This window comes from Engraulis encrasicolus, chromosome 15 (assembly GCF_034702125.1).
Source record: "Engraulis encrasicolus isolate BLACKSEA-1 chromosome 15, IST_EnEncr_1.0, whole genome shotgun sequence".
Lineage (NCBI taxonomy): Eukaryota > Metazoa > Chordata > Actinopteri > Clupeiformes > Engraulidae > Engraulis > Engraulis encrasicolus.
This window is the reverse complement of record NC_085871.1, coordinates 814,117-825,864: the sequence shown is the minus strand read 5'-3', so window position 1 is coordinate 825,864 and position 11,748 is coordinate 814,117. Positions and strand designations below refer to the sequence as shown.

General features: G+C 43.2%; 1 protein-coding gene across 1 annotated transcript; it reads right to left on the bottom strand.

Moving 5' to 3' along the window:
- Nucleotides 1-333: 333 nt before the first annotated feature.
- myoz1b (myozenin 1b) lies at nt 334-9,504 on the bottom strand. Its single transcript, XM_063217840.1, has 6 exons — nt 9,302-9,504; nt 8,194-8,280; nt 5,545-5,708; nt 2,940-3,015; nt 2,121-2,295; nt 334-968 (listed from the first exon to the last, which is right to left on the bottom strand). Exons 2-6 carry the CDS (start codon nt 8,276-8,278, stop codon nt 737-739), a joined length of 732 nt encoding a protein of 243 aa, XP_063073910.1. The 5' UTR covers nt 8,279-8,280; nt 9,302-9,504; the 3' UTR covers nt 334-736.
- Between the last annotated feature and the right edge of the window lie 2,244 nt (nt 9,505-11,748).

Below are 11,748 nucleotides of genomic sequence, written 5' to 3'. Positions count from 1 at the left end.
CGCTTTTGATTTGAGCCTCCTGCTACCATCTAGCGGAACTGCCCGACATCAGGACCACGCACTCACAAGAGCAGCAGTTACGTAATTACAGAGCCCGCTATTTCATAATTTGGCGTTCGGGGCATGAAATTGGCTTCCAACTGCTCCGCTGTCAGGCCGCAAATCGACCTTAAAGGATGAGCGACATTCCTAACTTTAGGACTGCCTGTCAGTGGGCCTGCATGCTTCCACCTCAGAGCATCCACCTCACAGAGTATCCTTGGTCTACTCTTTTAGAAAAGTAGAAAGATAGCCTAAAAAGTGTTCGACATGTTCTAACTAAAGAAAGAGCCGTTTTTTACATCACAAAAAAATAGTTTAATGTGTCAACATTCATAAACAACGGAAGGAGGTTGTCATGCAGGTCTGGGGTCTCATTATCCTTGATACAAATGTAGTGTAGGCCTAGTGGTCTTATAAATCTGACAAGTGATCACTTTCAGGAAGAGGTGAGTGAAACATCGGCTGGGTGAATTGGGCGTGCATAGGTTCAGAAGGTAACACACACCAGGGCCATTTTCGCCTTTAAAGTAAAATCACATCAGTCTGCAAGCAAGTAAAGACCAATCACAGTTTTTATGTAAACTTGAGCTTGTGTGTGTGTGTGTGTGTGTGTGTGTGTGTGTGTGTGTGTGTGTGTGTGTGTGTGTGTGTGTGGCTGAGAGAAGTAAGTTTGCACGTGGGGTAAGTAAGATCTTCAAAGGTCATCAGTCTCCCCATCAAATGGCATAGCATCGAGCTCCATGTGGATGCTGGTCGGATCGTCGTTACACACCCAGCCGATGGGCGTGCGGTTGAAGGAGGGCCGGGAGCGGATGTCACACTGCAGCGCAGGCACCAGCTCCTCCTCCTCTGGAGCCTTCAGCTCTGGTGCCTGGAAGGTCAGCAGCTTTGAGCCCTTCTCAAAGCCCCCGAAAGGCATGGCCAATCTGCAGGTGTACAAAGAGCAGAAAGAGTTAAAAACAGATCACCTGACATCCATTTACAAGTAGACCTATAGGCTACCGTGGTCTCCTGAGGACCCATGGTGATGTAGCCTGGGAACTCCCATACTGCCTTTAGTTCTACACAATCATTTCGATCTGAAAGACAGTCTGGCGAGGATGACTCATAACGTCCAAGATCATGGGCACTGTGTCATAATGGCCAAGCATTCCGACCATAACAGTCTCTCTGCCCAATCAAAGAGCAGGGCAGTGTGTCATAATAGCCAAGTATTCTCTCCCCTACGGAATTTACAATAGGCAACTCCCCAGACCTAATCTGTTAACCAGGCAAATGGTGATGCGCATAGATGGCTCATGGCTGGAGAAGGGATTTGGGAGGATTTTGACTTTGAATTTTGATTTCAACGTAGTAGTTCTATGTTTTAAAGCCTACGAAAAACTAATGTTGGTGTGTATACAAAAAGGAGGAAGAGATAAGGACAAATTATGTGCCAGTCAGCTATACTGCATGCAAGAATACCGTGGGCTAAGAGCTGAGGTGCTGTGGAATAGATGATTTTGGGTGGAGAGGCGGATAAGGCATTGGAAGGGGGTTTGGATGGGATGTACTGCGCAGAATGTCATTTGTTCCGTGTTGTGAGAAAATAACAGTGAAAGGCATGATTATATTATGTGGGTAGCCTACCTCTTGGCCCTTCATCAGAGGTGTCAAAAGTAACATTTAAAAAGAAACAGTTTCCTTCTAACACACATAGCAATTGAATCAGCTGACTCTGCAATGGTTGAATCAAGTTTGTGGGGGGTTCTTGTGAAGTTTTTAGGTTTTTTTAGTCTCATTAACAACACAGTTAGTCCACCACCTCATTAGGAGTAAATGGTGTATCAGCTATTTGATATCATGTGCTAGTGTTTTACTTACACCATGAATTTGGTTTCACGTTTGATACCTCTGCTCACATGGGTTCTAAATGTTTGTTTTCCCCTGACTACGCGAAACTAACTGCGCACAACTCAACCTCTGATTGTTGGAAACCACTGTCGGTCAAAAAATTAGCTCATGTGGTTGGCTGCCAGTGTCTTGCCCCTCCTCACAATATCGTGTTTACAAACACGGTGAACCCATGTATATATTACTTGTTGAAGCTCTTGAATTTTGGCAGGTCCTGATGCACTTTTGGTCCGGGCATCTTTGCATGCATGGTGGCGCGGAGCTCCTGGTTGTCCTTCATGGCGCGTTCCCATGGCGAGACGTACGTCTTGACGTATTCACGCCTCCTCCTCTCCTTCTCTGCAGCCTCATCCACCTCCTCTGCACTCAGGAAGAGAAAGAGGTTCAGCACAACATCTCTACGTTCCCTCCCCTGTCTTTATTGGGCACGGCCTATTAGGCCTATCCAAAATACCAAACAGCGTACCATCTAGGTGGGCAAATTCATGTTGCGATTTACTTATAGTAGTGTTTCTCAAGGGGGCTCTATAGCCCCCCCAAGGGTCATTGGGTAGCCATAGCAGGGTGATGAGAAGGATACAGCTGAGAGGAGGTGGTGCTTAAATGCCATTGGGGCCATTAGTCCATTTCATTTTTTAATACTAGGGGGGGGGGGGGGGGGGGGGTTGACAGGCTTTTGATGAGGTCAAGAGGGTTGTTTTGATGGGTTTTTCTTTAGTTTGCCCATTTTGTTTGTTAGATAACTGCATTACACAAAAAGTAAAAGAAAGGTTTTGGAAATTCCACACCATTTTAGGTAGGACCCGTTGAACTATTGCACTGACAGAAATTGTTTGAAGGGTGAAATTGAGCTGTCTGTGCCATTGAGGTCTGTGCCATTGAGGTCTGTGCCGTTGAGGTCTGTGCCATTGAGCTGTCTGTGCCATTGAGCTGTCTGTGCCATTGAGGTCTGTGCCATTGAGGTCTGTGCCATTGATGTTTCCTAAAACAAGTAAGAGCAGTACCTTTAGGCTCCGGCTTGGGGGGAACTGGGGGAAGCAGATCGCAGCCGAAAGTAGGAGTCAGGTCCTGGAGGTTTTGCTGCAGAAGTAACACAGACCTGATTAGCTTCTGGTGCTGCTGTTCGCCCATGTGATGCCCCTGGTCTTGAAAACGTAACGCCAAACATGCATGTTTGTATTCCCAAATCAATACTTAATTTCTTGAAGACTCTCTTTTCATATATGGGTCAATTACGTTTTAGTAGCACATCACATACAGCAGTACATTAATTACCAATCACTAATTAATTTATGGGCATTAGATGATGTCGTACCACCTAACGTCTGAGCCCCCCAAAAAAACGTCATTGACCAACGTCATTGTCAACGTCATTAACCTCACGACAACACAATGAAGTCTTTTTCACACACAGAACACACACTTTACATTTTATGATGGAAAATAGTCAAGAAGCTGCCACAAAGATATGTTTATGGATCAAAACATTTGTCTAAACAATAGTTGCTACCTATGGTAAAAGGCAGTTGTTGGTGGTGTAAACTGTCAGCTTTGATCTGTTGGCATACAATAACTAATTTAAGCTTATTCACCATAATTAAAAAGCACAGCCCCATAATGCACGACATTTCAGCAGTGTGACGAGGTAATAGTCATTGAAAAGTTAGCTAGTACTACACTACTATGACATAATACAGGGCCTTTAGTTATGTATTTCGACATGGTCATTGCCATTCTGGTCACAGCAAATTTAGAACGCTGTGTCTTAACGGTTAAGCTGGTATGTCTGAGCATAGTCACTAACACATGCTTCCAACCTTGTAAGGACTTTTCACAGTGTACTCAAACTCAAACACACATGTACAGCAGTGTACAGTAAAAAGTTAAAAAACATGGATTTTCTGCTGACGATTTTATCCACATAACTACAGTACTACTAGGCCACTATTGAAAAGATGGCAGGCACCAAGATGCTTCATGTACTGTAGGGGGGGTGTCTGGAAGTATTAAATCTAACAGAGCATATAATCTTATTAATATTCAGTCTGTAATGGATCATTCTCTTGAAATGATTTAGCCTGCATTTTCCATACCAAACAAACTGACCCACGCAGGCCAGAAATATTGATACCCATAGACATATGGATTTCTCAAAACATATTGCCATATTGATTCCATGGCTCCCAACACTGTGTGTGTGCGCGCATGTGCGTGTGTGTGTGTGTGTGTGTGTGTGTGTGTGTGTGTGTGTGTGTGTGTGTGTGTGTAGGCCTTCGTATGTGGATGGTGTGTGGTCCTCACCATGTTCACAAGAATAGGGGACACAACCACATTCATGAGCTCAGTCATTCTCATCATTCATGACCTTTAGACTGTGGAATGTCCAACACAGAGACGTGTCAGCCTGGCCATCATCAGTGCATAGTGTGAACAACATGCAGAGCACATTACAGTGTTAATACCTCACCTTCACATTATAGAATATGCTCTAATAGTGTTAAATCCGTCTCTGTATGTGTGGACTGAACACCGTAGAACATAAGAAATTTGTTTCTCATAGTTATTTTGACACTAAAGGAGTTGAATCTGGCACTATATCAAATAAGACCGTCTTCTTCTCAATCAGCCTATTTTATTTATTTTTTATTGCTGTTGATAATCTAACTGTTAAGCATTAACATTGAGCTGCATGTCTTGTGTGAATCAGCCTAAGCCATCGGCAGTGCATTGTGTGGATCACAGATTGCTGTGTTTGTGGATGGTGTGTCCGTAGACGTCTCCCATGCACGTTAACATGGCATATATGAACGCCGAAAACAAGCTTTTGAAAACAGCCACTGAAGTGGAGGAATTTGAAAATGTGAGTTTCACTAACAGCATTCTGAAAACGATATGAAAGCGATAGTGTGGATGCAGATCATTTCATCTAACAGACACACGTATTTACCCGTATGTATCCGGTTTAATGTGTACATGGCCTCAGTCTCACCTGCTGGGACAGATTACTGCACGCACGGGCTTACCGCCTCAGATAGTTCCTTTGCCATATTCTGATGTATTTTTAAAGGGACAGCTGTTTATTATACAGCTGTTTTAGCTGTTTATTTCCAGAATGCATGCTGCCCATTCACTTTTTCATGAATACTTACCACCACCATCAAATTCTAAGTACTCATTATGACTGGAAAAATTACACTTTTCATACATGAAAAGGGGGATCTTCTCCATGGTCCGCCATTTAGAATTTCCAAAAATAGCCATTTTTAGCTGCAAAAATTACTGTACTTGGACCATACTAGAAAATATTGGTTTATTACTTAGTAAACTTTCACGTAAAGATCAAATTTGGCAATAGGCAGCCCAGTTTCAATGAGCAGCATAGTTGCAGTACCTTTTTTGACCATTTCCTGCACAGTGTCCCTTTAACAACTGTATTTTCGCATCTTTCTCAGAGGACTAAACCACCCCCACCGCCCCACCCCCGTCCATACCCCCGTCCATACCCCTCACAACATAGACTCTCACATCTTGCCTAAAACCTTGTTTCGTTCACAAGCAACACCCATTGAGGGGGGGGGGGGGACACCCTAATACGTCCACGAGTCTCACCATGTTCTCAGTGCTGACGATGAATTTCTCCACGCGTTGCTGGCGCATCTGGAACATGCGGGAGCCTTTGCCCTTCATCAGGGTCAGTTCCTCCAGCATCACCTCCTTGGGGGTCTTGATCTTGGTACCCAAGTCAAACTCATCTTCAGGCTCATCCTCCTCATCTGGAACAATGGAAGAGAGATACATGTAGCTTATTATTATTATTATTATTACTATTATTTCTATTATTGCTGTTAAACTCTCCAGCTTCAGCCTTACATACTCAGCTGGAACAATGGCAGAGGGAATCCCATAAGGAAATGCATGTATATTAAACTTGCATGGCTGAACATATCAAACATGTGTAAAAATAACAAATGGGCCACTTTTATTGTAGCCTACTGTTTGTGCCATATTAGTAAGCACATTCTGTATACAACATGCACAGCATGTTGCAATACATGTTACTCTACTCTACTCTATGAAATGTGTATGCATGCCATATATGGAAAACAATGACTTAAAATCTGAGCCATTTAAAGGGACGGTTTGGTCAATTTCAACATGCAGTTGTATTGCTCACGCTATCCTTGACTTGTCAGTACCTGGTGATGCCACATTTTTCGGCTCAGCCCTTTCCGAGATATGAGCAATTCTAATGGGGGCAGCGTTTGTTTACATTTTTAAAAAATGAAACATAGGCCAACTCCAAATATTTTCCTAAAAGGTACTGCTGTTTGCTAGTTGTCTGCTGATGTTTTATAACCTTTTGGATGTTTTTGGGAATAAATAAAAATGTTTTTTTGAAATGTAAACAAAGAGCTGCCCCCATTACAATGACCAGGATCTCGGAAACGGCTGAAGAAGAAGAAAAAAAATCTCAGGCACTGACAAGTCCAGGGTAGTGTGAGCATTACAACTGCATGTTGAAATTGACCAAACTGTCCCTTTAAGTATATAGATCTTCTTTCGTACAGTATAAGCATACAGTATAGTACACACAGGCCTCGGGACACAGAGAGAGCAAGGGCAAGGGAGAGGAAGACTTAGCAGTGTGCCATTTTTAATCTTGCCCCATTTATATATCCTACAGATATCCTTAAACATGTGTTATTAAGGAGGAGCCACCTGCCATGCCTACCTTCCCTCCCGACATGATACTTTTGGACAATGGAACAGAATCATGGAAGGTATATAACAAAAGAAAGGTTACAGCAGGTAGACAGCATGATACTTGTTGTGGCTTTTATAAATATATACGTAATATCAATAATATACAGAATATACTATGTGTAATTCAATGTTTAATCTCTATTATGTAATATCACCTTCAGGGAAGATTGTATGTGGAAACATAGGCAAAGGTTCATTGAAGCGCTATGACCCAGTGATCATTTATTTGTTTTCTTGTTTTGTTTTTTTATTTCTAGATGTGCACCTGTGAAGCCATGGATCATCACTACTGTATGAGGTGAGAGCCTAGTGCATGCTTCAAAGAGACTGCAGCTGCTGGTGTGTGTGTGTGTGTGTGTGTGTGTGTGTGTGTGTGTGTGTGTGTGTGTGTGTGTGTGTGTGTGTGTGTGTGTGTGTGTGTGTGTGTGTGTGTGTGTGTGTGTGTGTGTGTGTGTGTGTGTGTAATCATATTTTTGTTGTTTCATTTTTCTTTTCCATTGTTTTTTTACTTCTACTATTCAGCTGAAGTTGCAGATGTCTGCAATGACGAAGAAGAAGGAAATTATGTTCTTTAGGATCCACATTTGAAGTATAGACACTCATTATCACCCGAGTTAACAGAACACACAGAACCGCCATGTCACGTTTTCGCCAGTATATCGGACGACTCTCGAGGATCGGGGTAATCAGCCAACGACATATTTATACCGTTGATGCTTATATTCAAACACAGATGGTGAGAACTGCTGGTGGTGTATATCACAGTCTGGCAAACTGAAACTTCACACTCTGCTGTCCTTCCTGGATCGACTTTCCATGACACGACTACAGGCATTTAGAAATTGTATTAGAGGGTTTAAGTCCAACGCAATTAAGGCCTTATCCCTAGACTGGTGCGAAGTATGAGAGGGATATCGGGTTGCTGTTGGCTATGGCAAAAAAAGGAAATTGTCCGGAGGAGAGAGGGGATGCACATCACTGTTCCTGGATGCTGAGAACACCATGGAGCCCTTGGCTCCTCAAGGAGACGTGTGTGTGTGTGAGAGAGAGAGAGAGAGAGAGAGAGAGAGAGAGAGAGAGAGAGAGAGAGAGAGAGAGAGAGAGAGAGAGAGAGAGAGAGAGGACTGTGGGATAGAAGATACCGGAGTGGGTAACTTATAATGGGCTGTGACATTTTAGAACATTCTGCCATGCATCACTGGCTGAGTCACATGCTTCTTCTGTGGGGGGTGGAGAGGTGGATATGGCAGAGGGAAGGAAGGAGGGAGGTAGAGGGGGAAAGTAAACCGTGGAGCAGAAAACAGAGAGAGAGAGAGAATCTGGTGCCAGTTTCCCCACCATCTGTGGGATTTCAGAGATCTCACACGATAGCTCTGACTTCCTGACCATTCAATCAGCGTGGTCCACAGACACTGGCAAGCTACGCTAAAACTTGAGTGTGGGTGTGGTTGTTTACCTTGCTCGTGAGCTTGTTGCATAATTGGGCAAACTCACCATGTTGTGAGATGTTGTTGAAGTTGGTGATGATCTTGGATGGCTTTTTCCTCTTGTTGGGTGGGGCGGGGGCTGACAGAGGCATGGCTATAATCACACAAGACACCACCAGATCAGACAGCTCCACAAACTCATTACAGAACCGACGCAAGCAACAAAATGCCTCAACGTCTGGAGGACTTTCACAGCTAGCGCCATATTTGCTCATTTAGTTGTCACTCATCTCAGCCAAAGGGTGCTTTCTCATCTTGAGTTACATTTATTCAGCATGCAAGTTGATCAGCAGTTGAACAGACACTTGAGCTCACTCACAACTCTCTCTCAGTTATGGCAAATTGAATATAAATAAGGACAACTTTTCCAAGTTAAATCACACTCTTGCAATAGATACAAAAGGGAGAAAGGAACAAGCAAACAAAAATGGGCAAAATGTTTTCTTGATCCTGCAGTCTTTTCTGGAAGATGAGAAGGGACTATAAACCACACACAAGCACATCTCCAGCTCCTGTTACACGCAGGGGGTCCTCCAGTTTTAGCAAACTATATAAATCCATAACATGCCACGACGCAGATGCAGTCAGCACATTCCCGGGCCTCCCTGCCACATGTGTGGTGGTGGGCTTTAAAAGTATACAGTTATTTGTATATAACAGTTGTTAATAAGTTGGATAAATGACTGTACTTAGAAAATAATGTCTTTATGATGGCCACACCTCAAATAGCTCCGATTTGATCATGGACCCCCTTTGCCATTTGACAGTGTCATGGCCCCGTCCCAACACGCTCTCGCTAAGGGGTATGCTCCAAATGTTTCAGTGTATTTAGTAATCTAGGAAAGCATGATTGGTAGATGAGTTTGATATAGCTTTTCATTTAAAAACTACATTCTAACGCATCAGTCCAATGCTGTCTCATATAGCTGCAAAAAAATCTCTGCCTGTGGCATATTCTGTGCGTTGCCTTTTTGTAGGATTGGCCTATCCAGCAGTTGCCCTCATCAACCTATGTGCAACAACAGTCTTTTGAGGAGTTTGATATGCCAGAACAGGGAAGACATGCAAGGTCAGAAATCAATTCACACAGAAGAAGCATCCAACATCCTACTTACCTAAACACCAAGTAGTCCCTGGCTGGGTTTACAGAGAGCTAAAAAACCCACTTCAAAGTCAGACCCTGAGAGTGTTCCAGGAGAGAACCAGTGTCTTGGATTATTCCACAATCCCAACGCTTCTGGCACGTCCTGAACCCACCACTGTAACACTTGCTCTCGCCTTGCTCTTCTACATCCCAGGAAGAGTGTAACCCAAGCAGAGGCAGTGGCAGCAGGTCTTTGGGGAGTGTGTGGGGAGGGGGGGCAGGGCCCTGGGGGGGCTGTGAAGCGAGCTGCAGGTTGCAGTGCAGCGCGGCCTAAGCTAAGGAAACAGGCCGGCACTGGTGATCCGAGAGTGATACTTTCTTGCAGATGCTTCTCATCACTATATATAGATCCCCACAGTGAGAGGAGTTTTGAGTGAGGTAGCTCTGGCAGCCATTGGAGACATCGGCCTACTGAATTGGGGCACAGAACATAGGAATTACTTTGTATTCCTTCCAATCTGTGTTTGAGTGATCTTGTCAGGGTCTATTAAGTGTTGGAGGCGATTGTGCCCATGCTTGTTTGACCTGTGTATGACCTTCAGTCCTTTCTATACAAGTATGAAGCATCACGCTTGGCAGACAACATTACAGCACATGCTTCAATATTAAGCCTGTTTTGTAGAAAAAGCTCTTTTAAGAATAATTCAGAACTTCACATTGCAAAGAAGGCTGGTGGGATGTCAGTGGAAACCACTCTCCATTTAGCTGCTGAAATGATGAAGTCATTAGCAGAGGCAGAAAGACAACACAGGATGTAGGGGTGGCTCTTGTAAACCTAGTTCTTAAAAATGGCACTGGCTAATGGTTGAGGTTACAAGTGATTAGCTGTAGTAGAGAGGAGAACTCGGGGCAGAAGCAAAAGCTCACAGTCCACATTTACAATACCGCACATGACAGGGGCCAGAATCAGAAGAAGCCATTTTAAATATTTTGTTTATGTTTTGAGGAATGAGGTCATATGGTTCAGATGGCTCCTGCCATGCTAATTGCTTTGATGGTCATTTGAGTGTCAGTCTCAAAGAAAAAAAAAACAGCTTGCGCAGAACACCAATATTTTTTTCTCGTTGTCTTCAAAATGTTTGTTTTATAATCACACTGTAAAAACACAGATTGAGTTTAGCTGTTAGCTGTCGTACCAAATGCTCGGGTATTAACAGCACTATAAATAGTCGGGGAGCGCGTGCAGGATCTGACAGGATTGGGTTGGGGGGCAGAGGAGGTGGTCAGGGTGGTGGTGTGGTGTGATGGTGCCCAAATGTCTGAGGAGAGGCCCTGCTGCTCCTACACTGATCAGCAACAGAGAAGAGAACTCAGCACCAGCTGTAGGGAGAATACAGTGTGTATGTGAAAATAAATGTGTATGTGTTAATCGGGTATTTGACCCATGTATTGTACAGGACAGCCAGCATGTGAGCTCTTAAAGGGTGTTGTGTGTATGCACTGCTGCTCATAAGTGTTACATACGCCGGTAAAATGTGTAGTTACCTCAGCCAAGGAGGTTGTGTTTTCGTTTGCGTTGGTTGGTCTGTCTGTTTGTCTGTCTGTTTGTTGTGTCTGTCAGCAGGATAACTCAAAACGTTATGAATGGATTCTGATTAAACTTTGTGAAGTTGTTGGAAATGACAAAAGGAACAAGTGATTTAATTTTGGTGGTGATCCGGATCCGGATCCGGATTTTTCACCATTGCGGGATAGGGCAGATTTTGACATTCCAGTTTCGAACTCCACAAAAAGAGGCAAGAAAGACTTGAAAAACGGGGTGTAACATTGTCAAATGCACTATCAAACAGCTTCTCTAGTTTTGTATCCATTGTCAGAGAATATGATAACACAAATCCTTTCCTATCACTTATGGTTAGTGTTTCAATGCAGCTCTGTTACGTATTGTAAAACAACTCTGTTTTACGTAGTCTTTTGAAACAATTTCAAATAAGCTTGATTATAAATGTACATATTCTGGTGATTTGGGCTTCATCTAACCTTCATAACCTGACACAAATGGGTTACCAGAAGAAAGCCATTACTACAAAATGATTTTGCTTACAATACAAAATACAAAAAGTGTCGAAATGTCTGGAACAAAATCATATGGAAAACTGAGACCAACATTGAACATTTTAGCCAATATTAACCCTACATTTGGAGAACAGCCAACAAGGCCTATGATGAAAGTTACAACATCCCTTCTCTGAAACGTGGTGATGGATCGGTGATGGATCGCTGATGTTATAGGGACATTGGGGCACTGTACTTTTGGTACACATTCATGGAACAATGAATACATTAACTAGTGAAAAATACTGGAGGAAACTTGACACTCATCAGCCTTAAAGCTGCACATTGTTTGGGAATGCCAACATGAACATAATCTAAAACAGAAAGCCACGTCAATTTGTCATTTTAGCTTTAAAAAAATGA

Excerpts from the sequence above, each read along its gene's own strand:
- myoz1b (XM_063217840.1), bottom strand. The coding sequence starts at position 8,278 with ATGCCTCTGTCAGCCCCCGCCCCACCCAACAAGAGGAAAAAGCCATCC. Across the intron at positions 3,016-5,544 it reads TCGTCAGCACTGAGAACATG|CAAAACCTCCAGGACCTGAC; the intron begins GTGAGACTCGTG and ends TTACTTCTGCAG. Across the intron at positions 2,296-2,939 it reads CCCCAAGCCGGAGCCTAAAG|AGGAGGTGGATGAGGCTGCA; the intron begins GTACTGCTCTTA and ends TCCTGAGTGCAG.